Raw genomic sequence first — 27,068 nt, 5'->3', positions numbered from 1 at the left:
ACACTAGATTTGCTTGTTTGTTTTGGAAAAGAAAAGGGCCTTATAAAGCTTTTTTATTTTATTTAGAAAAGATTTAGTAAACATCACCAACTAGGGAGCTTCTGATCTGGGGGGATGTGTCTTTGGAAATTGACTTGTATCAGAAGCCAGATACTTAATCTAGTAGCTGGGTTTCTCCCTCACCTGAGGATTAGATGTGCCTGCTGCTTTGAGGGGATGGTGTGTGTTGCAGTGATGATCACTCTTTAGAGTTTGAAGAGCCTGTATTGATAGATTCAGTCACATGCTCCAAAGCAGCCCCTACAGTGCACAGTCTTACTCCTTCTCACAGATGGAAGTGCAACTGAAACAGGAACAGCCAAGAAGGCCCCAAAGCCAAGGAAGAAGCACTCGTGCAAAACCATCGAGCAGAATGTAAACAACCTCAATGTCTCCAGCGCTGATCGAAAGTGCGAGGTGAGGAACTGTGTGCCCAGTGTGGTCTCTGACTAATTCAGAACCTCAGAGGTGGAAGTGCGCTGGTCTGTGCTTGTTCAGCCCTCAGGGTAGTAAAACATTCAGCTGGTCTCTCTGCATTGTCATTCTTCAGCTTTTCAGTGAAGACAGAAGAGGGCAGGTCCCTGTTTTCCCCCATTTTCAGAATGATTGAGCACAAGGACATGGCAAATGCCTGAGAAAGCCAATTGACTAAAACATGTATTTTCTTCTGTAGTACATGCAGCAGCGGTGATGACAGCTGACGTTTATTGTGTGTCTGCTGGGCACATCTTGCTGCCCTAGGCCTGTGACAGCCCACTCAGTCCTTACAACACCCTTGCTCCATTTTATGAAGAGGTAATTAAGGTGCATGAACCTAAGCGGTCTGCCTCCAGAGTCCTTGCTGTAAACAACCTTACCCGATATAGCAAATCCAAGGAATCTGCTTAAAGGAATGATTCCAGAGGCTTCTTTTTAAATTAGCAATAAATTTAAAGCAAACAGATGTTGCTACAAATTTTTAAAAAAATTTTGCGTTAAATTTTTTAAAAATTTGTTATTGAAAACAATTTCAGTGAACATTCTTGTACATATTTTCATTCTTCTGGGAGTATATTTGTAAAAAAAATTCTGAGACGTGGAATTTCTGTTGCCCTCAGAAATGGTTGCATCAATTTACTCTCCCACCAACAATGGGCTCAGTTATTTCTCTTACCTGCAACGCTAGTAACTGGTGATTAATGTCCCGAGAGTGGAGTTGATCACCAGGGGAGCAAGTGGACTTGGAGAAAGGACCAGGGCTCTGGGGTGCCCCTGTCTTAAGAGTTCAGAAAGCTGACTAAGAAGCGCCCAGTGGCTGGGGGAAACTAGGAGAGTGTGGAATTGAAGTAGAGTTTCAAGGAGGAGGAAATGGCCAACTGTGTCAGATGTGGCGACCTTAGGCCTTGGTGAGCTCGGAGAAGGGGCCCTGGGGAGGTGCAGCTCAGGCCTCCAAGGAAGAGGAACTCCTTGGCTGAGTTTGAAGGAGGGGCCTGGGGCTCAGGACCCAGACCTCTGAGGAGGGCGTCCCTGCTGGTGCCGGTGTCTCTTACTGGCTCTGGATAAGGTTGGTCCCGTGAGTGTCAGTAGAAAGCTCAGGCGAAGTTCGGCTGCTGCCACAGGTGGGCCTGCTGCTGCTGGGGCGGGGCATCACTGCTAGCTGACACCCCCAGGAACGGGAGTCCTGCCGAGAGAAGCGGTTCCTCTCCTCCTCCCAGCCCTGCCGCCTCCGTCTAGTGCCTCCTTTCGGTGGAGCCCAGTAGGGAGCTGCTGACACAACTGAGATGTGGCCTCTGACCCAGCATCACGGGGCAGAGCATAGGTGGTAGGGTTGGAGCTGAGTGGCAATAGTTTAATAACTGGCAGAGAGCCAGAGTCTTGTAATACTCACTTTCAAGAAGATTCTGTTGGTCAGGGGACAGGGAGAAAGGAAATGTGAAAAAGGTCACCTGTTGAGGAATTTAGGTGAAAGTTAAACAGAGATTCTTACGACTACTTCAACATCCTTGTAGGTCTGAAAATTTTTTCGTAAAAAATTGGGAGAGGAAAACAAGTGGGGAGAGAGGCAGTTTTTTGGAAGAGTTTTGCCGTAAATTGGGGCAGAGTAATAGCACGGCAAATGCAGGGAAAGTAAGGTCCAGAGTTTGTGTGGGTTTTTTTTCTTTTCTTTCCTAAACGGTGATGTAGGATGTATTGACATGGGAATATTTGCAGAATATATTCTTTTTTAATTTTTAAAAACTATCTTTCAGGTATAATTTATTTACAGTGTTGTATTAGTTTTGAGTGTACAACACAGTGATTCAGGATTTTCGCAGGTTACACTTTAAAGTTGCTGTGCAATGTTGGCTGTTCCTTGTGCTGGGCGTTGTGTTCTTTTGGCTCATTTATTTTGTGCGTAGCATTTTGTACCGCTTGGTCCTCCACCTCTCGTGTCCCTCCCTCCTCTCCACTGGGAAACACTCGTCTGTTCACTATATCTTTGAGTCTGTTTCTATTTTGTTATGTGCATGCTTTGTTTCATTTTTCAGATTCCATATATAAGTGCTAACACAGTATTTGTCTTTGTCTGGCCTATTTCACTAAGCGTAATGACCTCCAGGTCCAGCCGTGTTGCTGCAAATGGCGGGTCATCTTTTTTTTTGTTAATGGCTGAGTAGTATTCCATTGTGTGTATGTGTGTGTGAGTAAATGTGTTTATACACACGTGCATACACACACACACAGCCTCTCTTTATCCGTTCATCTGTTGATGGATGCTTAAGGTGCTTCCATATCTCAGCGACTGTAAGTAATGCCACTGTGAACACTGAGATGCATGCATCTATCTTTTCAAGTCAGCGTTTTCATTGTCTTCAGACGTATACCCAGGAGTGGAGTTACTGGATTATGTGGTAGTTCGGTTTTCAGTTCTATGAGGAACCTCTATACTGTTCTCCACAGTGGCTGCTAATGGCCCTACAGTCTCACCAGCCATATGCAAGGGTCTCCGTCTCTCCACAGAGCATCTGTTGTTTGTGGTCTTTCCGGTGGCAGCAACCCTGACGGGTGAGAGGTGATGCTTCACTGTTTGGACTTGCATCTCTCTGATGGTTGGCAGTGTTGCACACCTCTTCATGTGTCTGCTCGGCATCTGGGTGTCTTCTCTGGGAAAATGTCTGTTTACATCTTCCGCATAGTTTTTGATTAAGTCTTGTGGTTTTTTGATTATTGAGTTGTATGAGCTATTTATAGATTTTGGATTTTAACCCCTTATCAGTCGTATCATTTGCAGTTATTTCCTCCCATTCAGTAGATCGTCTCTTCATTTTGTCAGTGGTTTCCTTCGCTGTGCAAAGCTTTTAAGTTTAACTGGGTCTCATTTGTTTATTTTTGCTTTTGTTTCCTTTGTCTTAGGAGACAGATCCAAAAAATAATGTTATGATTTATATGAAAGAGTGTCTGCCTATGTTTTCTTCTAGGAGTTTCATGGTTTCCAGTCTCACGCCTAGGTCTTCAGTCCATTTTGTTTATCTCTGTGTATGGTGTTAGAGTGTTCTGACTTCATCCTTTTGTATGTAGCTGTCCAGTTTTCCCAGCACCATTTGTTAAAGAGGCTGTCTTCTTCTCATTGTTGGTTCTTGCTTCCTTTGTCATAGATGAATTGACCATAAGTGCATGCGTGCCTTTCTGGGCTTTTTATCATGTTCCATTGATCTCTGTGTCTTGTCTCTTTCTTTTTTAGTCTTACTTCTTTTACTTTTGGCTGCAGTGGGTCAGACAGTGGAGCGTGGGCTTTCTCTAGTTGGTGGCGAGAGGCAGCTGCTCCAGGTGCAGCGCGTGGGTTCTCACTGCAGCTCGCTGCTGTGCGTGGGCTCTGGGGCCCATCGGCTTCAGTAGTTGTGGCTTGCAGGCTCAGTAGCTCCGTGGCCTGTGGAATCTTCCCAGACCAGGGGTTGAACCCATGTCCCCTGCGTCGGCAGGCAGATTCTTAACCACCGGCCTACCTGTGAAGTCCCTATGGGTCTGTATTTTGTGCCAGTACCATAGTGTCTTGCTTACTGTAGTTTTGTAGTGTACTCTGGGAGCACGGGTCCTCTAGCTCCGTTATTTCTCAGGATCATTCTGGCTATTCAGGGTCTTTTGTGTTTCCGTACAAATTTTATGTGTTCTAATTCTGTGAAAATTACCCTTTCTTAAAAAAATGGGAGAATTAGCAGCGTGTTTACTTGTTGATGGCACCCATCTAGTGGAGAGGGAGTTATTGATGATGCAGAAAGGGAGGATAAATGCTAGGGTGGTGTTTGAGTGGGTGAAGAGGTCAAGGGGTGGACAGCTTGGATGGGGCTTGGCAGAGGAGCACAGAGGCTGATGCGCAGTGGGGCTTGAGTGTGTGCACGTGGGCACCTTCTGGGTATTCTCCTCTGGCTGTGTCTCCCCGTCCACCCACTCCTGCCCCCGTCAGTGAAGTGAGCCAGGTCTTCTGCTGACAGCGAGCATAGAGGAGCGTGCTGGAGATTGGAGGAGAGAACTGGGTAGGAGAGACTCGTCCAGGAGGGTGTTGAGTGGAGGGGCTCGGGAAACATAGTCTGATGGCCAGTCAACACTTTGGGTCTCCTTGAGATCTTCCTGGACCAGGGATGGAACTGGTGTCCCCAGTATTGGCAGTGGATTCTTAACCACTGACCACCAGGGAAGTCCCTCACCGTCATTCTTGCTCGTGCTTCTGCTTCTACACAGAAATGCTCAGCGGCATGGCTGGACATTCTCTTTTCCGACCACCTTCTTTGTTCCCAGCTGAACCCGATTCTGGGGAGGCTGAGGACACGCACACTGGCCTCTCCATTGTCCTAGAGAGAGCACAGGAGCGAGCAGTGCTGCTCCCTGCAAGCCGCAGCTGTCGGGCTGTGGTCTGTTTATGCGAGTGAATCGACAGGGTGTTGAAGAAACACCGAGCTCCCCCACACCGGAAAGCCTTTTTCACTCTGTTACCTTCAGCAAACTTGTAATAACTGAAAGAATGGAAAATACAGGAGGAGGAGGGGATGCACACAAACCTAAAATTTGAAGTGTCAACGGAACTTCCAGTTTATTGAACCCACATTCTCCGGATGGTGGCAGAAGATGGGGAGGCAGATGTTCTGTGGGTGGGTCTGGACCAACTGAGAACCCTTGTTTGCGTGTGAGCTGATCTGGTTTGGACAGAATTCTCCTGTGTGCAGAATTCTTGCTGCCACGGGGGTCCAGCCTGCTTAAGTTCCAGTTCTTCAGGCCAGGACAGCACAAACAGAGTGTGTGAGGAAGGTCAAGGCTCCTACTCAGGAGACCAGAGTGGATGGAGGTCAGAGGTTTCGGAAGAGGTGAGGTTTGACTTGGGCCATGAAGGATGGGTAGGTGTTTGCCAGGTGGTGACAGGAAGGGGACTCCGGGCAGAAGCACAAGCAGAGGTCACAAAGCAGAGAACGTTCTGGTTCCTTCAGCAGCTGGACAGTGTCCAAGTTGGACTAGAGGGGAGGATTTACTCCTGAAATGACTCTAGACTTCATCCTGCAGTCTGCTGTCCACCAAGGCCTGTTTTTACTGCTTCTCTCCCCTGCTAGGACCCTTATTTCAAAGAGTCCCTTTCTCCAGACTGCACAGCCGGCAGCGATTCATTTTCCCATCCAGTCAGTCACTCAGAGATGTAAGTCCAATCTAATTCACGTGAAAGAACCATTGTTCTTACACTGATGGGATCTAATTCTAGGCAAAAGGGAGGAAAGTTGTCTTAGTGTTTTCAGCTGTTAATGTGGGTCGATGTGCAGATTTCGTGTTGACTCTTTGAAATGCTGAGTTTCGGTAACTACCTGCTGAAGACCTTGGAGGTGTGGGATCCAGGAGGAAACCCATTGCTGTGGTGAGCCTTTGAGGAAGGGCATGGGAGTAGCACCTCTGGTATTTTTAGGATAAGGAATAGGAGAGAGCAGAGACAAGGGTTAACTCAGGCAGGGGTTATATTAATGGCAATGAGGGTGGGAAGGAAGAGGTAGGTGGTAGAGACAGGCCCACCAGGAAAGCCCACCAAGCCTTGTACTGACTGGGTGAGGGGTGAGGAGGCAGGACGCAGAGGTGCCACGTGTGCTGTCCTGGGACTCGCTTATCAGGAAGTGAGAGCAGAATCTCAGTTCTGGTGAGGTTGGGCTCAGGGCTGAGGGGGCCAGTAGAGAGCCGGAGAGCCATGTCCACCCTTATAATTAAGGGCCCTCTCTGCAGAGTAGCCTTGTCCTAAGCCGTCAGGAAGACCTGTGAACCCAGTACCTGGCCTCTTCCCTGTCACTGGCCTCCTGGAGAGTCGGAGGCGCTCCTGCCCTCTGGCCAGGCATGCCTGTGTGCCTGTGCCTGGCCCTGTCCTCCCTGCCCCATTCTGCTGTGGGGCTTGATGACACATGGTTATGCCCCTCCTGCACCCTGACCTCAGCCTTGGGGGGTCTTCTGACCTCCTCTCCCCTGATGACTGCCTGTCCTTTGCCTGGATCTCTTGCTTGGGTTCTTTCTTCCACATCTTTGAAAATATTGTTCAGAGGATTGATGGGATTCTGTGAATCCCTCACACAAACTTTTTATAAGTCAGCGGAATTTGTTGTGATAGCATTCTACTAGAGATAGATGTTCAAAAAGGGGCGGTGGAGGGGCGTCCCTTGTGACCCAGGGGTTGAGAGTGTGCCTGTCAATGCAGGGGACGTGAGTTCGATCCCCAGTCCGGGAAGATCCTGTATGCCGCGGGGCAGCTGAGCCCGTGCGCCGTGACTGCTGAGCCAGTGCTCTGGAGCTCTCCAGTCACCACCACTGAAGCCTGCTCACCTAGAGCCCACGCTCCAGAATAAGAGAAACCACTGCAATGAGAAGCCTGCGTGCAGCATTGAGGACCCAGCACAGCCAAATAAATAAAATCTTCACAGGGCCCACACCTGACTGTGGAGAGACCAGCAGAAGGTCCCTGTCCAGGACTACTGTAGGCAAGCACGCTGGCGTGGTGTCAGCTTGTCACCACTTACTGTGTGCCTTTCTCCCTTGAGCGCGCACAGCCCTTTGAAGCAGGTGGGCTTTTACCTGGTCAGTTGATCAGGTGCAGAGACATTTTGATCCCGTAGATGCAGCTGTGAACGAGCAGGGTCCAGTGAATGGGGTTTCCTGTTTCCTTTGGCTGTGTCCCGTAACCCTGGGGGTCCCCTCTGTTTCTGCACTCAGGTCGACCCCATGTTCCAGAAGACGGCAGCCTCGTTTGACGAGTGCAGCACAGCAGGCGTGTTTCTCTCCACCCTCCACTGCCCAGACTACAGGAGCAAGCTGCTCTTCCCTGCTGACATCCAGACCCTCTCCAGCGGGGAGCCTCCCGAGCTGCCGGATTTGGGCTGGGTGGAAATGACCGACTTAAAAGGTGAGTCCAGTGCAGCCTCTTACCAGAGCAGTTCAGTCATCAGAGAGGTATCTGTATATAACCATGGCTAGCAAACCCGCTGTGCTCTTGTGTTGCTTATTTACCCAGAAGTTTCCTCTGGAAAGACAAAGTGGGCTTTTTTTTTTCCAGGAGAAACTCACTTTTAGCCTCGCTGCAGTGTGGAGTCTTGCACAGTAGTAGCCAGTGCTCATGGTTATGTGTCCTAAGGCCTTCTGTGCGCTGTGGGCAGCTGGTTCTCTGGAGGGTGGGAGTTTGGACTGGGGAAAGGGGCTCTAAGAGACTAGTTGCGCCAGAGGCCTTGTGTGCACTTGTTATCAACCCAGGGGGCCCTGAGGGGAAAAGGGCTGTGTGAACTGTCTTCAGAGTCCGCCACGGTGGTCTGAGAGCAGACCTGTCCTGCTGGCAGTCCCTTACACTGGCTTGCCAGTGATTTCCACCGCCCCCTGCCGCCCATCCAGCCTGTCCCCTGCCACTGCTGGGGGACCCTCTGAGGACGTGGTAGGCAGTGTGAAGGCCAGGCACTGGCGTGGGACAGTTTTGTGGTACATGGAATTTATCCTCCCCTCTGCAGGACCACACCGATATTATGGTGCCCGTCCTCCTCCTGTCCTTGTCTAGAATTTGCTAAGAATTACTGTTTAGTACTAACAGTTGTCCAGGGGTGTGCACGCAAATGAGGCTCTAATCCTGTGAGGGTAATCTGTACCTGGTCTGGTTGTTGTTTAGTCGCTCAGTCATGTTCAACTCCTTTGGGACCCCACGGACTGCAGCCTGTCAGGCTTCTCTGTTCATGGAATTTTCCAGGCAAGAGTACTGGAATGGGTAGCCATTCCCTTCTCCAGGGGTCTTCCCGACCCAGGGATCAAACCCACGTCTCCTGCGTTGCAGGCAGATTCCTTACCACTGAGCCACCAGGGAAGCCCATATCTAGTTTATTTTGGGGCTAAAATAAGTGACGTTGCACAATTGTCTGTGCAGTTAGTACGCTTTAAGGATGGGTTTTTGGTTTCCCAGCTCCAGCATGGGACACAGAGTCCATTTCAGAATCAAAAAGTCTGTGCTTCAGGCTTCTGCTCTGGTGTTTTCCCCGATTCCTGGAACACCAGTGTGGAGCCTACCTCTGGCACCGGTGTGTGCCTGAGCACACGTCCTCTCCTGGGAGAGCAGTCAGCACACAGGTGGGCGGCCGGCCAGCCTCTCTCCGAGGACGGGAGGTGGCCGCGCCTCCCCCTCCACAGGGCTGCTCTGTCATCTCCAGGGGCTGAGGCATGTCTCCAGCCTGTTCTGATCCTTCTTTGTGATCTTCCTGTCCTCCCAGCGGCCCTGCAGCAGTGTGCAGAAGATCGCCAAATCTGCCCTTCCTTGGCCGGCTTCCAGTTCACTAAATGGGACAGTGAAGCACATAACGAGGTGGGGTCAATTTCTGGGCTTCTGAGGGCCCTGGGCACTTCTCCAGCAGCTCGTGGTTTCAGTGAGATGCCCTGAGAGGAGTTCTGCCCGCTGGGAACCACGCCTGTGGCACCATCTCTCTTCAGCCGGCAGTAGCACAGGAAGCATTTGCTGTGGCTCCTCTGCAGGGACTGAACACTGGGGCAGGGCTGGGAGTGGGCTGCGCGCTGCCCTCTGCAGGCCCGTTAGGCAGCTGGAGTAGCGTGTGGGGATCAGCTTCATGTTTCTTCCTGTCTGCCCCCCAGGGGAAGGCAGTCCTTCCATTCCTGGGTGCACAGTCTTAACAGATTTACTCTGAAACATGGCTGTCCCAGTGGCCTCTGGTCTCTTAGGCTGCTGTCAAGCGCAAGGAATTTCCTGCTCTTCAGAGTTCAGTCCCTTGGCACAGAGTTTCCTGAGAAATTGTCATGTGTGAAGTTTTCCTCTATTTTTAGCCTGACCCCCTCTAGTCTACTTACTACAACCTCCAAAATAAATGGTCTCCATGGAAAACTGTTTAAACATGGGGTTAAAGGATGCAGATTCTGGTTTTGTGTTTTACAAAACGCGCCCGATGACAACCCAGCTCCATCCTGTGCCGCACAATATAAACTTCCTCAGCGCTCTGCTGTTGAGAGAACGCTGGCTCCGGGGAGGCGGGCGTGGGGCGGAAGGCACCTCCAGTGGGGCAGGTCTCCCTGCAGTGGCGGGGTGGTGATGGGCGTGTGCGGGACTGGGGAGCTCTCTGTCTCTTGCAGTCAGTGTCGGCCCTGGTGGACAAGTTTAAGAAGAACGATCAGGTGTTCGATCTCGATGCCGAGGTGGAGGACAGTGACTGCGAGGACTTCCCCAACGGGCCCTTGGAGGATGACTTCGATGCCAATGATGAGGCAGACCAGACCGCCGCTGGGGATCGCACCATGCTCCGGAGCTGGAAGGAGCCCTGCCAGGTTCAAAGCTGCCAGTAAGGCGCTCAGGGCCGCGGGAAGCGTTCCCATAGCAGTTCTCCCAGATGTCCTGCTGGGACAGTCCGATTTCGTCTCTGTGGTCTGCTGGGCTGGCGTGTCTTGTTACACAGGCTGAGCCATTCTGACTCATGGAAGCAGTCTGCCTCTGAATATCGGCTCAGCCACTTACTGGTCATAAGCCTGGCGTTGCAGGAGTCGATAAGCATGCGACTGCGACATAAAAAGCTGGGCTAGAGTAGCTCCTTCAGCGGCGGCAGTCATCACCACTTCCGTTTTGGTAGCACGGACCGTGCTCCCTTTCAAGACCCTGGACATGGTCTGGCTTTTGGCTGAATCACTCCATCTCAGTTATAGGCAGAAAACAGGCTTACGTATTGATTACTGAGAAAACGTGGGCCCCACCTAAAGGGCAGAGGGGTCTGAGCAGAGTTAGTTATCAGATTGGTAGACTGGGGGTGAGCAAAGTAAGGAAAACTAAGGCAGCAGGTAAAATTGAGCATGTGAGGTTGAGGAGATGGTAGAATTGGTCTCTGATAATTAAGAGTTTTGATTACTCTAGTAAGCATGGTAGGGACATCTGAACTTCCTTAATCTTTATTATGTGTACTTAGTAGGTTAGGTTACGTTAATTTTGAGTGTGATCTGGGAGCAGGATCCCACAGTCCTGCTGTGTGAGGGCCTCTAACGGTCTTGAATGGGCCTGGGTATACCAGATTCCACGAGACTAGAACAGACAGACCTTCTGATGGCCCTGTGCCCACAGCAGCAGCTTGGCAACTCTGGGGTCTGGGACAGCCCAGCTGGTTCAGTGTGGGTGAAACTGTAGAAGCTGTCCAGCGTAATTTCCCACCAAGACAAAATTCCTTCAAGAACCTTGCTGAGTGTGTCCAGGCTGAGAGTGCTTTCTTGACTCCCTTTGTTTGCCCACGTGGGGAATGATTAGATCAACAGTGCCTCTTCAAATCTGAGTAGAAGTCAGGGGGCTTTGTGGACTTAAAGGAAAAATTACCTCCACCCCCCAGACCCTTTAGAAACCACCTCTCTTGGTGTGTGTATTACCAGCCTGTGGTTTTGTCCCTGTTCCCATCCTGTCTTCTGAGAAGTGAGCGATGGTGGGCAGGTTGGTGGGATGGGCCCTTTTAATGTCATTTTCAAATGTCAGAGAAGAGCTGTCACTTTTTGTAAACAGTGAGGTGGCATCTGGGGAACTGAGGTAGCGAGGGTTTTTGTCACTTCCGTTGTTATAACCGTATAACCCGTAGATGGTTATTTTGAACACATCTTGAACAATTGTCTCCATTTCTCTCCCCAGTTGGACAGAATAAAAGTTTAGACTCCGTCCTGCCGAGTGCCTGCATTAGGGACACAGGGCTTAGGTCCTAGTCCAGGGTCTCGTCTGCCTTGAAATGCCTGCCCCTGGTCTGGTGCTGGCCTTTCCTGGGAGCTCAGCAAGTGTGTGACTGAACTAGGCCCGACCCTGCCGTGGATGGCTGGAGATGTGGGGCAAGCATCCTCATCTTTGGGGCCTTTGTTTTCTCACCTGTGAAGTGAGTGATTGGGGCCTGATGATAATAGTACTGTAGTATCTGATGTTTCCTGAGCTCCTGATGAGTCTGATTGTGCCAGAAACTCTGCCGGGTTCTTTACCTGCAAATTCCGCACAATTTATATAGTATATAAAAATAATGTCTTAATCCTTACAAGAACCCTATAGGTCCTGTTACTCCATTTTACAGGTGAGGAAACAGGCTCAGAGAGGGTGAATAAGGGTGGAGCTGGGAGTTACCCAGCACCCTCGACCAGTCTGGCCATGTGTGATGACCTCTGGGTGGAAGGCTCCACCCCGGGGCGCTAACTCAGGAGTATCTGGGGCCAGGAATGCCTCGTGACTTTCCCAGAGCTGCTGGAGCTTGTGCTGTACGCAGGGCTGACAACGCTGTACTGAACTGCAAGGCCTTTAAGAGCTTCTCTAGTTCAAGGTGGGGTGGAGCGATGCCTGATTATAAACACCAGTGCTTGCAGGAAGCCCTGTGCTACTGGCCCCTGGATGGCAGCCCTTTGACCGCCGTGCACATCATACATTAGTAAGGACGTGACTGAGAAAGCGCTTGGTGACCTAGGGCGGCTCAGTTGCCCTCCATCTTCTGCAGCGGCGGGCTGTGTGCGCTCTCTGATCTCCTGGGTGCAGGCGCTCACTGTGGTTAGAGGCCTCGCCCGTGGTCCAGCCCAGACCGCAGCCTGCTCTGTGCTCGCAAGCCTGAGGCCTGCTGCTGCATGCTGGCTGAGGTGCTAGGAGACAGCTGAGAGAGAGGAGACTTCAACCTGCAGGTGTTCGTGCAGCACGACTGAGCTGGTGCCGAATTGAAGGAAGGACTGTGGTTGCGGTGGGCTGGGTGGGGGTAGGAGGAATAAACACTTCCTCCAGAGGGGATGAGAGAAGCCTGACGGAGGGCAGACTGGATTGGGCTGGCTGCTGAGCTGGGGAGTCGGGGGCCTGCCACATAGCACTGTATTGTATTGAAGAATGATTAAAAGTCTCCAGGGCCTCAGTCCAGTCCTGGCCCTCAGAAGCCCGACTCTCAGAAGATAGGAGCCAAACTCTTTATAGCTTTGCCTCTAAGTTCCCAACAAACTGCCAGCTTAGCTGCCAGCATTTTGACAGACGAGTACCCGAGAATTTGAGTGGGGATACTCCGAAAGCCACCTTCTCTCTCGCCCGGGAAAATACAGCAGAGTGCATGCAGTGCAGTTATTATTTAACATAGGAAGGCACTTACAGACTAGACGTGGGGATTTTTTAGTATATTTTAATTTTAAAAATTGTTTCCATTACACCTTAAATGTACAGGTACAGTTTAAAAAAGATTCCATAGATGAAAGCAAAGTCCTTTTAAAGCTCTTATCTTATACCATAAGGTTTGATATAAAGGGGATTTATAGGTATGGCTCAGTACAGGTGAAAAGGTCGTCATTGTCTTTACCTTTAGAGGGCAGTACAGCAGCGCTAACAGGCTTTCTGACCTGGCGGGGCCTGTAGGTGAAACCTACCCGACACGTTTTAGTTACCTTGCAGAAAGGGCAAAACACCAATCCAAAACTGCCATGCTGGACGGGCCAGTTAGACCCTTCATACACAGCAAGAAATACAAGCTAGATGGTTTAACGGATAGGTTATCGTCCCCCAGTCACGTGGGAGACATAAATCAGTTGTTTTCACTTTCGGTAGGAACTACAGCAGTGTTAGCGGAGCCCTCGTTTATGGAAAGATGGTGAAGAAGAAACGTGACGATCATGTCACGTGGCAGGAAGCCTTGTGTGTGGAAAGGCCCTGAGGCTGGCGTTCAGGGAATGGTGTCCAGTCCCCAGCTCTGGCATTTTGCTGGCCATGCAGTCTCATACAAAAGCTCAGCTTCTCTCTGTTTTCTCAACTCTCAAGTGGGGAAACTTGCGTTTTATGAAGCACTTTGAAACGTCTGAAGTACTTGCATAGATATGATCGTGTTGTGACAAATGAAGAGAAGCAAAGCCCGGGCTGAGTAAACTAGAGGATTACTAGCGACGTATGTATGTTGGACTCACTCTTCGCAGTGCTGCTCATTTGTGGGAAAGTAGTGTCTTCAGCTGGGTCGCATTCTGCTTTTCGTGTAAATGCACGCTTGTATTGTCTACATCGACACACATGACTGCGTATAAGAACGGCTCTATGCATTGCAGAGACGAAGTGATTCCCCTCGGGGACGGAGACATTTGGACCTTGTGTCCCCTTCTGTCCATGAAACCTGGAGAGTACTCCTACTTCAGCCCCCGCACCATGTCGATGTGGGCTGGCCCGGATCACTGGCGCTTTAGACCTCGACACAAACGTACGTACTTCTAGACAGAGCTGTTAAGAAGAGAGAGTGCAGATAAGCAGCCAGGCAGCCTGTCAGCTCAGGAAGGGGAAATGCTCATCACAGTCTTGTACCTCCCAACAAGCTGTAGGAAATACACAAGATTAGCAGCCTCCTGGTTGGACAGTCAGTTGACCTGGCCCGGGATGAGGGGTCAGTTAAGACTGAAGCCTCTACGTGGGAAGGGTCTGGAGGTGTGAGTTACTGCACGGGCGGCACGCTGCAGCCCCCTGAAGGGCTATGCCAGCATTGTGTGTTCTGCATTCTCCCTCTGAAAAGAAGTGATTAATTAGCATACCTTTCATTGAGTTTTCTCAGCAGAAACGGATCGTAAGGGTAGACTAGGTATGAGATTTGCCTTCCTAGTGCTGTTCTGACACTGACACAGATGCACTCTCGCGGTCAGTAAGGCTGTCAAGTGGAGTCGCAGGATGGGTAAACGAACGGGCCAGAGGGGTGAGCAGTGCTGACATCTGACCTCATTTCTGCAGGTGACACCGCTTCACAATCAGAGCACAGAAAGAAGAGCTCAAAGGACTTTAAGATTGACTTTGACGATGATATTGACTTTGATGTACATTTTAAAAAAACAAAGGTTTGTGCCAGATTCACTATCCTTTGTGCTTTCACAGATTCTTTGCACTCCTCTTCCCCTTTCATCTGTGTTTAAGAATTCAGTGTAAATTTAACTCTTGGAGTAAATGGATAGTTTCATTCTCCCTCAGTCCCCGAAGGAATTGAAATGGTCCCAGACTCAGTGGCAGAGAGACTCACTATGAATAATGTCTCGCAGAATCACTCCTTTATACAGAAGGGGGAAGACGGTTGCAGTTGTATGTATATAGACCATTTTTATTAAAGATGCATAAAAACTGCTTTTCTTTTTCTTTAAAATCAATAGGCTGTTACTGTTCTGACCAAGTTCACTTTGGAGAACCAGAATTGGAGAGCCACTACTCTTCCTACAGATTTCCAGTATGAGACTGAAAATCTGGTCCAGCTGCATCTCAAACCAGGCACCAGGGTAAAGCTGCTCTTTGGTTCCCTGAGGTCATGCTGTCGTTGCGCCCCTTCTTAGCGTCGGAGGTATCACTGGCCGGTAGTGTGACCATTGGTGCCTCTGAGGAGGAGAGTGTGAGGAGGGGCTCGTCTGAGCGCAGGGCAGTTGCCAGGAGATGGTGTGGGGAGGGCAGAGCTGGAGGGTAACGCTTGCAGGACAGATGACCTCCGGACACTCTGGCCCACCTCCTCACGGGGAAGAGGGATGAGCAGCGCTTTGTCCAGGCTTTACGCGGCGTTGGCTATTCCTTGATTCTTCGATTCTGATTAGAGTTGTGGATTCAGAAGCCAGGTGTGCTCTCCAGCGCTCACAGCCTCCCCGCGATCACGCCATACACCCGAGCCTCCTGTGATGTGGGGGGGTGCAGCTGCCAGTCCTCGGGCGCCCAGTGCTGCACAGCCTGCCCGCACTCCTTCCATGCCTGCTCAGATGAGCGCTCTGGCCCCGCCGGTGTGCACTGCAGCCGCTGTTCGCTGCACTTGCCCGTGGCCCCCGGTGATGCTAAGCAGCGAGCCTGCACCCCTGTGGCTGGGTAGCCGGGCAGTGGGTCGTGCTCAGTCCCCTTCACCCGGACCCTCTGCTCATTTGCAGTCCTGGTTGCTTTCGTCTTTGGTGTCAAGTCTACAAACAGTTGACAGTTTCCTCTGCCTTATTTTACCTGTCTCGCCACAGTCTTAATGAGACATATACAGTTCCCTGAATTCACTCACATTGCGCATTCTGTTTCTATAATTTAACACTGGCCATTTTCTTTCTGATCAATACTGTTCAGTTAACAGAAGTGCTTAAAAATGCAGAAAGAATGAATATAATGTTATATGTCAGTTACACCTCAGTTTAAAAAATGCAGGAGGAGAGACAGAGTTGCAGAGGCAGCCACGGCCACGGCCAGTGTCAGATGCAGCAGCTGCTTGCTCGAGTCAGGAAACAGCCCTGAGGTGCAGGGGCAGAGCCAGGCTGCGGGGGGCCGGAAGGAAGGCAGTGGGACACCCCACCAAACTGACCCGGCCTCAGCCACTGTCCTAGCCACAAGCCACCTTCTCCTCTCTCAAGCCCTTACTGTGAACATTGAAGAGCGTGGCTTAGGTGGTAATTTGCATTTTCAGATGTGAAAATGGTTGAAACAAGGTCATTGCATCACTGCACTCCAGGAATTGTCTTTTTTGTATTTTGTGTGTTTTTTTCCATCATTGTTTCTTAGAGAGGAAAGAATTCTTGCTTCTGATTATCCACAGGAACAAGTTTCCCTTCATGTTTATCAGGGCGGGCAGGCAGGAGCCCAGGATTCCTCACCTCTTCCTTCCAGGAGAGCAGCACTAGAAAAGTGACTCTTAAATAGCAGAAAGTGGACACCCAATCTGGCTAGAGACGATACAGGTCAACCACCCATTCTCTTTAATACCTTAAAGAGCGACGTTAATAGCAGTCAGTGAATACATGAGGGGTCTCACACACCCTTCCTGAAACATTTCTAATAGACTATGGGCAATTTAGAGTGTGTCGAGAGTGTTCCACACGGAGAGGGATTTAGAAATCACCATATGAAGAAAAGTGGGAGAAAGTGGGCATTTCTTAATAAAAATCTGTTTTTTTGGATTTGTGTTATAAAAACACTGAGGTTTGGGGGCTGCTTTTGGAGTATGTAATTATGTTACATTATACTAAAATATTCAGTGCGCTTCTATAAACTGTACACACCTTTAATCCCATTTCATCCACCCCAGAGACACACCCTAGATGACCATCAGTGCCCTCAAGGCCTGCAAATCTGGAGGGCTGTGGTGGACAGGCACTCCCAGGAGAGGAGGCAGGCTTGTTCTGTGAGACCCCTCGAAGGCAGTTTGTGGGCCGCGGGTGCGGTGCAGAACGGGGGGCTGCTGGGGCGCCGTCACGGCCCAGGAGTGGGGCCGGCTGCCTGAGAGACAACAGGGAGTGAGTGTTCTGTCAAAACTGGTCAATAAGCAACCACAAGTAGACTTCCTTTCAGATAGGCGTAGGTGGTTCTGTTTTTAGTGAAGGAACATGTTTTCAAATAAATTTGTGGGCAGACCTAATTGTGGCCTGGCTGCTCCGGCATCTTTGGGATAGCTGGCGGCTAGGAGCCCCGCTGCCCTGGGCTTGCTCTAGAGTGGAGTTGGGCGGTGAGTTAGAAGTCGACTGGGTGAGATGATTTTCCAGGACCCTAATGTTCTGGGACATGCATCGTTGGAACTAAGGTCATCTCCCCAGCCTAGTTTACTAGCTGCTTTTCTAGAAATTGCTCTCTGAAGCTGTACTTTGCTCCATTCAGTTACTGAAGATGGCCCGAGGTCAGAAGGCAGGGACCGAGCATTGTGAAGAAATTGGAGGCTACGACTACAACAACCCCAACGACACCTCCAACTTCTGCCCTGGGTTGCAGGTAGGCCGGGGCAAGCGCTCTGTCCTCTTCCCAGCAGGTCTCTGCCTCCCTTGTCCTTGCTGTGGGGCGGAAGGCTGCAGACATTCCGATCCGGTGGGCGTCTGTGTGAGCTCGCCCTGCCCCAGGCCTCAGAACCGAGCAGATCCGGGGGGCAGCCAGACCTCGGCCTGCCTCACACTGAGCTCTGCACGCAGGAGGAAAGCAGAGACGGTCCAGTAAACCATCAACATGTAGACGGAGTGTTTAGCCTGTACAAAGCGCTTACCTTGGCTATTTTGAGATTTCGGAGGAAAAGAAACGCTCTTCCCACTCAGGAGCTAGAGTTTTGGGTGGGGAGACAGAACGCATGGGCATGTGATGCCAGTGTGTTCTAATGGGGAAAGAGGTGTATGGAGCGGACCTCAGGAGACCACGTTTCTAGCCCTGATTTTGGTTCACACAAAATTTTTCAATTTTGGTTCTGTGAACTTGTACAGACTGCTCCCCCCTTTAGACCTTGCTTAGACTAAATAATCTCAGAACCCCTTCTGTGACTCTGTGAATGGGATAGCCTGACAGAGGGGGAGGTATTAGGCCCCATGTGTTCCTGAAAGTGAGGAGAGGAGGAAGAATAGTTAATTTACTGTATTTTCTTACTTGGAAGAGAGTTAGCTGTTATTTATATTTTAGTGAAAATCTAGTTAGCCACTTGACCAGTGCTCCTCAAACTTAGTGTACGTAAGAATCAGTGAGAGAGCCTATTAAAAATCACCTCCTAGGCCCCACCCAGAGATCTGGTCTGTTTCTGCTGGGCTCAGTCCAAGAATGTCTTTGTCACCAGCTTCCAGCAGGACCCCTGCCACTGGCCAGCCGGCAGGTCACGTCTCTGGGGTTTCAGGAATGCTTTCTGTAAAAGGAGATCCTAAACTGTTTAGAGGCAAAGGACGCTGTGGTGATGACCGTGTTCCTTTGAACTCTCACTGCGGAGGTCTTAGTTAGCAGATGCCTCCCTAGTACCATCTTTGTGCAACAGGAAGATGATGAGAGGACCTCGAAGCCCATGAACTCTCAGGTGCTCTGTTCTTGCTGGGTATGGGATCTGTTGCAAAGCTATTTCTAAGCCCCTCACACAGCTCTGCCTAACTTGAAGAGCTATTTCCTTGCCCAGGCCGCTGACAGCGATTATGAAGAGTCTGATGACTTATTTGTGGGACCAGGTGGAACCCTTGACCATTCTGACCATCCACCTGCAACAACGCAAGACAGCAGTGAGGCAGCTGAAGTCCACGGGTTGGACATCACCACTTACAGGGAGTCAAATCTGGTAGCTGAGCCTCAGAAGGTAAAGACGAAGCCAGGAGTTACAGCTGATGTTGTTTGCTTGAGAGCTGCTTAATTTGCCTCTTTTATGAGAATCCTATTAGTCTGAGCTTGATTTTTTTTTTCCTTTTTGATTTTAACCCGTTACTCTCCAAGTGGCTGCTTGTTAAATAAGGCTGTAGAGAATGGGCTGATGCTGATCATGCTTGTGTGGAACCAGCCATCTCTCCAAAGACTGTGATAAACCAAATGACTAGGGACAGGCCTGCTATGCACGTGCAGTGTGTGAGTGAAGCCTGCAGCAAGAGAGGTGGGCTGGGTTAGGTGTTAGCTCTGGGAAATACAGGCCAGATTCAGCTCATATGAAGTTAACATGTCTCAAGCATCTGTTCCATACCAAAGTGGCAGGCTTATATATATTTGATTCATTTCTCTCTTTTACACTGCAGTTCCAGGATACCCTTAATGAAGACTGTACTTGATCAAAAAGAAATTATCAGTAGATTGAAATGAGGGACTCTATTTTAATACATCCAAAGAAAGCTCAAACTTGGTAGTGTAAACTAGGTTTATTCATTATTTCATCTCCAGACGTTTTTTTCAAAGAGCCGATGGTAAATGCTTCTTTCTTCTGCTTAGTTTTATTTGTCGCATACCGTTTTCAGGTAAATAAAATTGAAATTCAGTATGCCAAGACTGCCAAAAAGATGGACATGAAGAAGCTGAAGCAGAGCATGTGGAGTCTGCTGACGGAGATCCCCAGGCGGGCAGATGCAGAGGTAACGGGTTCCCCTCGCTGGTGCCCAGCACCAGGGCGGGCGTGGCTCGCGCCTGTGCTCCAGCGTCAGGAGCGCGAACCTTGTTCAGTAATACAAGGACAGCATCAGACCTCCGAAGCAGAAGTGGACCAGGTGTGTGAACTGGCGGGTCACACAGAAGGTGGTGCCGATGGATCTTTTTTCTTCAAGATGAACCAGAGAAATTGTTTTGGTTTCATTCCAACCCAGGCTTTCCTTTTTCAAGTTGCAGCGTCATAGCTTTACGTTGCTGACAAGAAGTAAACTGGGCCCGTTCTGATCCCGGAGTGTTCTTTCCTCTGTCAGGTAAACCACAGTGAGGATGGAGAAGCAGGACCCCTTGAGGAGGGGGCTGACAAGAAACTCAGCAGCCTCACAAAGGACCTGCAGAAGAGGTGTGTGCATGCCAGCAGCCTCGGCCCTGCCCCCCTTCTCACCTCTCCTCACCCCTCCCGTCCTCACCCCTCCCACTCCTCCCCAAGTTGTTGGTGTAACAGAGCCCCCTCCGCACAGGACCTGCCATTTCACACTTCTTGCAGTTTTTCCATCCCTTCTCTGCACTGATAAGTGAGTTACAGTAGCCCACCTTTAAAAAGGCATTTTTCTGTACCAGTGACTGGAACAGAACAGGAAAGATTTCCAAATAAGAAACTGGAAAACCCTGCTTCTTCTAAAAGGCATCTAAAATATTTCTTTGTTTCCCATTAGTGTATTCATTGGGCATGTGTATTCATACTTGATGAAAGCGCCTTTGTCCCTGGAGTTGCAGTGACAGCTGAATACTTCTTGGCCTTTCTCTTTCACAGCCTGCCTCCCCTTATGGCCCAGAACCTCTCCATTCCTCTGGCCTTTGCGTGTCTCCTACATTTAGCCAATGAAAAGGTAGGTAGACCTGGGAAGCACAGGGTATTACAGGCTGCCTATAGGAGCTTTTCATTAGTCTTCTCAGTGGACGCTTCCGGGAGGCAGGCACCCCAGGGAAGCAGCCTGCAAGCCCGGGAGATTGGTGCTGCCTGAAACGTGGTGTCCTTTCGTGTGCCCAGGACGGGGCTGGGCTGTAGCACAAGCCGTGAGCATCGCCAGGGCTGGAGCTGGACGCCTTCATGGTGGCACTGCCAGCTTCCCTCGTGGATGTCGGTGCTGTGGGCTCCCCCTTGGGTGTGTTCTCCCAGCCCAGCCAGGCCCCCAAAACACAGTGCCACCCCCGAAGCTCAGAAGCACCCTGAGTCCAGATTCTGAAGGTGTGAGCGACTCCACCACTGAGCCAGCTGGAGGGTCAGCGCTGGCTGGGGCCTCGTGTCTGCTTGAGAGCGAGGCTCCATTACCCTCCCTCGACTCCCAGGCGGCCAGGGGCCAGGCAGACACTGCGGGGAACTGTGAGTGACTGCAGGCTTCACTGGGTCCGCGTGCTCTGCCACCACGTCACCTCCCACAGCAGCAGAGACAGCTTTGCTTGCTTTGCTATGATCAGATTTCTCTAAGGGGCCCTGGAGTGCTCAGCATTGGGAGAATCAGGAGATGTTCCCAGACCAGGACCTGCTGGGCTGACCTTTGGACTGTTTGAGGAGATCTCACTGGTAGCACTGGCTGACAGTTACCAGATAATCCACTGGGACCCACAGTGACTCAGAGATTAAGTGCCACCAAGACAAATCTCACACAACACCTTGTGCCAGAGCATGGCGCTTAGGCTGGTCCACCTTCTCCCAGCTTTTCATTCCCATCTGGACTCCTCACCAACCCCTGGTAACGAGCTGCCCCTCAGCCGTCATGCGGGAGGCGAGGTGTGCGCTCTCCGTCTTTCTCGGGAAGGTGTGCCAGCACACGTGCCTACCTCCAGTGCCTAGAGAGGGGCGTGTGGTCCCAGCACAGTTAGGCCTCTGTGTGCCAAGCGGCTTCTGACAGCTGTTTACCCTGAGGGGACAGCTGCCTAGGGTTGGTGGAGGTCCATGAGGTGGGAGGGTCCAAGAGGAAGTGGGAGGCAGGGAAAAAGGCCTGTGCAGAGATGGGGGGGAGAGAGCGGGTGTCAGGGCATCACCCAGGGGGAGGTTTCGGGCAGGGCAGGAAGGCCACGCATGGGTGGGGCTGACGTACATGTGCTGTGGCCCCTGGTGGGCTCCCTGTCACTTCCCCCAGTCTCCCAGCTCAGCCGTTGGTCCTTGACAGAGATTGTCGCGGGAGCCAAGCTTGCATTTCGCTTTCCTTCCAGCAATCGACAGGTTTGGAGCCAGCTTTATCATGCAGGTTATATTTGCTGTTGACAGTGTCGCTTATAATCATGGGACAAGCCTGGTCCTTTGTAGTTGCCACCAAGTTTGTTTTCTGGTTCCTGTGTCTTCTGTACACTAGCGTTCACCTGTGTTTGATCTTCCTTCAGAACCTGAAGCTGGAAGGAACCGAGGATCTTTCGGATGTTCTGGTGCGGCAGGAGGACTGAGCTTGTGGGGGCGGTCCTCACTCCCACAGTGACCAGGATGCCCACACTCAGGGCTGAGATGCCAGGGGTTCGAGGCGAGGCTGCCGTGGCTGCCTTCTCCCAGCGCACCTTCTCTCCTTCACTGTCTGCGAACCAGCTCCCTGACCAGCTCTGTCCTCGATAGAAACTTTCTGTTCTGTGGTGACCTCCTAGGAGGGAAGAGAGGGCAAGGATACTGTCCCTGATTACGGAGGCAGTGTCCGCTCTTCGTACCCTCCATTGCTCTGTTCCCATACTTTATTCTTGTAGGAAAGAGCTCCCCAGTAGGCACTTGTCCTCTAATAGCTGCCAAAACCTTGTATATAAAATACGCCATATACGTGCTTATGAATGTGTATATAAGCTTAAAAATAAAATCCTTTGGGTAATTGGTTTGACAAACTAGCTGAATGCCCACTACATAAGTATCAGACCTGGTTTTTACACTCAGGGATGCGGACTTGGTATCAGGCAGGAAATCCTTAAGGGCTGAGGTGATCTGTCTTGTCACAGAGTAGGGGTTTCAAGATTGGGCGCATCGGGAGGCTTCCCTCGTGGTCCAGTGGTTGAGAATCTGCCTTCCAGCATAAGGGACACTGGTTTGGTTCCTGGTCCAGGAAGATCCCACATGCCGTGGGGCACCTGAGCCTGTGCACCACAACTCCTGAGCCCCCGACCACAGCTGAAGCCCACACGCCCAGAGCCCGTGCTCCACGGTGAGAAGCCCAGGCCCTGCAGTGACGGATAGTCCCTGCTTGCTGCAACGAGAGAAGCCCAGTGCAGCAACAAAGACCCAGCACAGCCACAAGTAAAACAGATTTTCTTTAAAAAAAAAAAAAACAATTGGTTCTCTTGGGCCTATAGTTCTGCTAGAGGGTGATAAGAGTAAAAATTTCCAACATTTACTAAGTGACTACTAAGTACCTTCTGTGGATGACTTTTTTCAGCCTTTTCAGCATCCCCTGTGAGGAACATACTGTTAAGTATTATCCTTCCCATTTACAAGAGGAGAAACAGGTACACGAAGGGAAAGTAACACACATAGGAGCAGATGGCCAACTGCCAAGACCTTGGCCTTGAACCAGGAAGTCTGCTTTTAGATCTTTATTATTAGCTACTGTGCTCGACAGGCTCAAGTCACAGGCTCCATACTTGGAGATGTTGATCCGAATATTTCTATCCTTGGCAGGTCCTGGGTCTCTGCCAGAGCATCCTGTCACCATCCACTGGGTAAACAGCTTGGATGTTAGGTCAGAAGCAGTGAAGGGTGTGGCTGGTGACTACTCCTGATAATAACTTGCTCCTAAACCCCAAAGCACACAAAACAAAAGCCAGTCCCAGGATTTCCCTGGCAGTCCTGTGGTTAAGACCACCTTCTAATGCAGAGGGCGCAGGTTTGATCCCTGGTGGGGGAGCTGAGATTCCACATGCCTCATAACCAAGAAACCAAAACAAGATAGAAACAATATTGTTAACAAATTCAGTAAAGACTTTAAAAACGGTCCACATAAAAAATCTTAACCCAATCCCGTCTCCTGAGGAATGTACTTTCCAAATTGTGTCCAAGATGCCATCCAGGCTGCTGTATGGAGAGGTTTAGACCCATGGACGTGCTTCAGGAGGAACAGCAGTGCTGCTGAGTGAGAATCCACACCTGCCCTGGGGCTGGAGCCGCAGCACCTCTCTCCAGGTCGGGGGAGCGCTGGTCTTGCTGCGATCGCCAGCCAAGCCCCTTTTCTGTCCAGCACACGTCTGTTGTGGGGCCTGGCCAGGGCCTGTCGTTCAGTTGCTAAGTTGTGTCCGACTCTGCAACCCCGTGGATTGCAGCATGCCAAGCCTCCCTGTCCCTCACGGAGTTTGCCCAAGTTCATGTCCATTGAATTGGTCTGCCAATAAAACTGGCAGGGATGGTAACAGCTTCTTCAATGAATTCCCCTTCTCTCCACCCTGCTTCTTGCAGGCTTCTCCCCCTCCTTCACATGGTTGCTTTGCCAGGATTCATTTGGCCACTGGAGTTACTCTTCATGTGGGTTTCTCCCCCATGCAGGCTAATACACTTTTTCTTTGTTAATCTGTTTTTTGTTTGTTTGTTTGTTTGTTAAAAAAGATCTCAGATCAAAAGAGCTGTTGGGAAAGTTGGGCAACTGCATATAGAAATAAAAGCAAATATAAATAGGACCTAATCAAAGACTTGGGCTTCCCTGGTGGCTCAGACTGAAGAATCTGCCTGCAGTGCAGGAGACCCTGGTTTGATCCCTGGGTGGGGAAGGTCCCCCGGAGAAGGGAATGGCAACCACTCCAGTATTCTTGCCTGGAGAATCCCACGGACAGAGGAGCCTGGAAGGCTATGTAGTCCACGGGGTAGCAAAGAGTTGGACACAACTGAGCAGCTAACACTTTCATTTTCAAAGATTTATGAAATAAAATGTTGGGATTGTATTTGTGTCCCTTTGTAAGATTTTCACAGGAATAAATCCTCAAATCCAGGAGAAAAAAAAAACGCTTTCAGATTAAATGGGACAATATGGCACTTGTACCTGTCATCCCACAGGCCGTGGAGGGCCTCTCTCTTAGCGGGTTGATGTCTCAATCCTGTTCATTCTGGATTAAATGTCTCTGCTTGTTTGTAATTTCACCGCCCCATCTTGGCAGTGACGGTTCAGACTTTGTGGTGCTGCAGTGGGCAGTTGGGGGTGCATTTCCAATAAAGATAAACTTCCTTTGTTCTTTGGGGATGGTCAGTTGGAAGGTTGCCTTGTGGAGCTCTGCTAGACAAGCTTATTTTATTTCCCCTGGAAGGAAACAACAGTCTCCCAAATTTCCCTGCTTATCTGGGGTCTCTGGGGGCAAACGTCAACGATTTCTGAATACAAGCCCAGAGTATCTTTCCTAACAGACATCTTTTTCCTAGGGAGAGTTTTCCTTGGATGAGAATGAGTGGAATTCACATACGACTGGGTTTCCCAAAGTGGGATCTGGTGACCGTTCCTTAGGAATTAAAATATTGCAGAAGCAGGGAGCAGAGAGACCAAGCCCTGGAGGGACAGGAGATGAGGAGAGTCTGAGCTTGCAGAAAGAGCGATGAGGCAGGAACCAAGGTCGTGGGGAGGCAGGAAGGCGGAAAGTTCCCATGTGCCAGGAGAGTAGGTTAGTGAGGAAAGGAGACACTAGGTGGACACGCTGCTACAATGTGGGTGTCTTGGCCAAAACACAACTGCTACACTGTGTCAATATGGAGGCCTAGGATGGAAAAGAATAAACTGAGGGTTGGGGTTGACTATACTCACTGCTATATACAAAATAGACAATACGAACATACTGTATACAATGCGTGTGTGTGTGCTGTCCAGTCAGACTCTTTGTGACCCCATGGACTGCAGTGCTCCAGGATCCTCTGTCCATGGGATTCTCCAGGCACGAATACTGGTGTGGGTTGCCATTTCTTCCAACAAGGGATCTTCCCAACCCAGGGGTCAAACCTATGTCTCTTGTGTCTCCTGCGTTGGCAGGCGGATTCTCTTACCCTAGCACCACCCGCGAAGCCCAACTGTATAGCATGGGGAATTCTATTCAATAGTCCGTAATAAAACGTACATTTACAACTGATCCACTTTGCTGTACAGCAGAGATTAACACAGTATAAATCAATTATATTCCAACAAAATTAATTTTTTTAAAAAAGGGAATCCCAGTTGGAAGACCGTCTCTCTGTTCTTACAGATGTATGAGAGTGCTAAACCTATGGTACTGCCTCTGGGTCTCAGTCACCCCTTATGTTAAAATCAAGACGGGAGTTGTGCCAGCAGGAGACTAGTCAGGAGATAGAAATCCGATACACGAACACAGAAATTGTAGTGAGGACTGCTTACTGGGTATAAAGAATTGTTGATCCTGAAAGGGTAAGAGGAGAACTCATTCTAAGGTGTCCGGTAAGTAAGTAGCAACTGCCAGAAGCAACCAGGCATGGACTGGGAAAGAAAGCCATGGGAACCATGGACACGAAGAGAAAAACTTAAGAGACTTTGAACAGGAGTTCCTCAGAGCAGAAACTGACCTGGGCTGATGGCGACACAGCGAGGCCGGGTCTCAGTGTTGGGAAATGTGCAAACTGCAGCCTCAGGGAGGAATAACTGCTGCTGGGGGGTGGGAGTCGCTGGGAACCCTCACAGGATGGGGAAGCAAGTGACAGCGGCAGGTCCCTTTTCCGCCAGCCCTGTAGTCTTCCTCACATGCCTCTCCTTGGCATCAACTGACAAGGAGCGGCTGGCAAGGTGGAAACGTGGTTTGCAGTGCGCTGGACGCAGCATTGCCCAAAAGAGAACAGGTGGTGGGTTTGGAGCTGAGGATGGTTACTTAAAGGACTTCCCAGGCGATGCCAGTGGTAAAGAACCCTCCTGGCAATGCAGGAGACCTAAGAAACGGGAGTTCGGTCTCTGGGTTGGGAAGATCCTCTGGAGAAGGACGTGGTAACCCACTCCAGTATTCTTTCCTGGAGAATTCCATGGACAGAGGAGCCTGGTGGGGTACAGATCATAAGAGTCTCAAAGAGTCAGACACGACTGAAGCTACTTAGCCTGCATGCACACAATATTCCCAGAAACGTTTTTTTTTAAGAGAGCCTCTCTTCTATTTCCTTCTAACCACTGTTGAGACTGGGAGTGCAAGGTGAGCAGGAGGCAACCTTGAGCATGGAAGCCACATCCCAGGGATGCAGAAGATACAGACAGACAGAAGGAGTCCAGGTGACCCCAGAGCGGCCAGGCCAGTCCCCCACAGCCTATGGCAGAGTCCCTCTAATCTGAAAACAAGAGCACTATGTGTTGAAACCACAGGGACGTTGCCCTTTCTGTTAGATGAAGCTGAGTCTCATCCTCAGTGACACAGATGGAGTCAGGCAGCTCACCCTTGAGGACGCACCAAGAGCAGGCGAGAAGATGCGGGCCAGCAGGGAAAAGCAAGTCAAGGCGGCGAAGGGACCGAACAGCAGGGAATGAAAGATCTTGTGGAGGGTTTGCAAGACTGGGGAAACTGGTTCTCTCTCCCCATTGCTGGTGGAAGTAGACGTTGCTGCAGCCTCTTTGGAGAACAATTAGGCAGAAGATATTTCATAACAAACATATGCACCCTCCAACTCAATAATGACATTTCTAGATCTTTCTTTTAGAGACATACTCAACTAGGTACACAGAGAGGCTTGTAAAGAACATTCTTTACAGCATTAATTAAAATATCTAAATAGCTAAATGTCTACCATTGATGAAGTTATTAAATATAAATAAACAGCCATAATTAATTAAAAAATTAAAGCTAGAAGTACCAAATCATCCAGTCATCCTTC

At 50.2% G+C, this 27,068-nt stretch overlaps 1 protein-coding gene across 2 annotated transcripts in view; it reads left to right on the top strand.

The window, feature by feature from the left end:
* NCAPH (non-SMC condensin I complex subunit H) overlaps window positions 1–22,132 on the top strand; it is a 31,387-nt gene extending 9,255 nt beyond the window's left edge. The window contains exons 6-18 of one of the 2 annotated variants that reach the window (XM_012173847.5): window positions 332–456; window positions 7,222–7,411; window positions 8,751–8,842; window positions 9,619–9,824; window positions 13,543–13,691; window positions 14,210–14,313; window positions 14,620–14,742; window positions 17,069–17,179; window positions 18,327–18,500; window positions 19,144–19,257; window positions 19,582–19,670; window positions 20,082–20,157; window positions 21,653–22,132. In XM_012173847.5, coding sequence (XP_012029237.1) covers window positions 332–456; window positions 7,222–7,411; window positions 8,751–8,842; window positions 9,619–9,824; window positions 13,543–13,691; window positions 14,210–14,313; window positions 14,620–14,742; window positions 17,069–17,179; window positions 18,327–18,500; window positions 19,144–19,257; window positions 19,582–19,670; window positions 20,082–20,157; window positions 21,653–21,712 — 1,613 coding nt within the window. In that variant the 3' untranslated portion in view covers window positions 21,713–22,132. Of the gene's footprint in view, window positions 1–331; window positions 457–7,221; window positions 7,412–8,750; window positions 8,843–9,618; window positions 9,825–13,542; window positions 13,692–14,209; window positions 14,314–14,619; window positions 14,743–17,068; window positions 17,180–18,326; window positions 18,501–19,143; window positions 19,258–19,581; window positions 19,671–20,081 lie in introns of both variants that reach the window. The other variant, XM_060413975.1, reaches the window with a different exon arrangement.
* Window positions 22,133–27,068: the final 4,936 nt, after the last annotated feature.

Source organism: Ovis aries, chromosome 3 (genome assembly GCF_016772045.2).
Source record: "Ovis aries strain OAR_USU_Benz2616 breed Rambouillet chromosome 3, ARS-UI_Ramb_v3.0, whole genome shotgun sequence".
Lineage (NCBI taxonomy): Eukaryota > Metazoa > Chordata > Mammalia > Artiodactyla > Bovidae > Ovis > Ovis aries.
The sequence above is the reverse complement of the archived record's forward strand: the minus strand, read 5'-3'. Positions and strand labels throughout refer to the sequence as shown.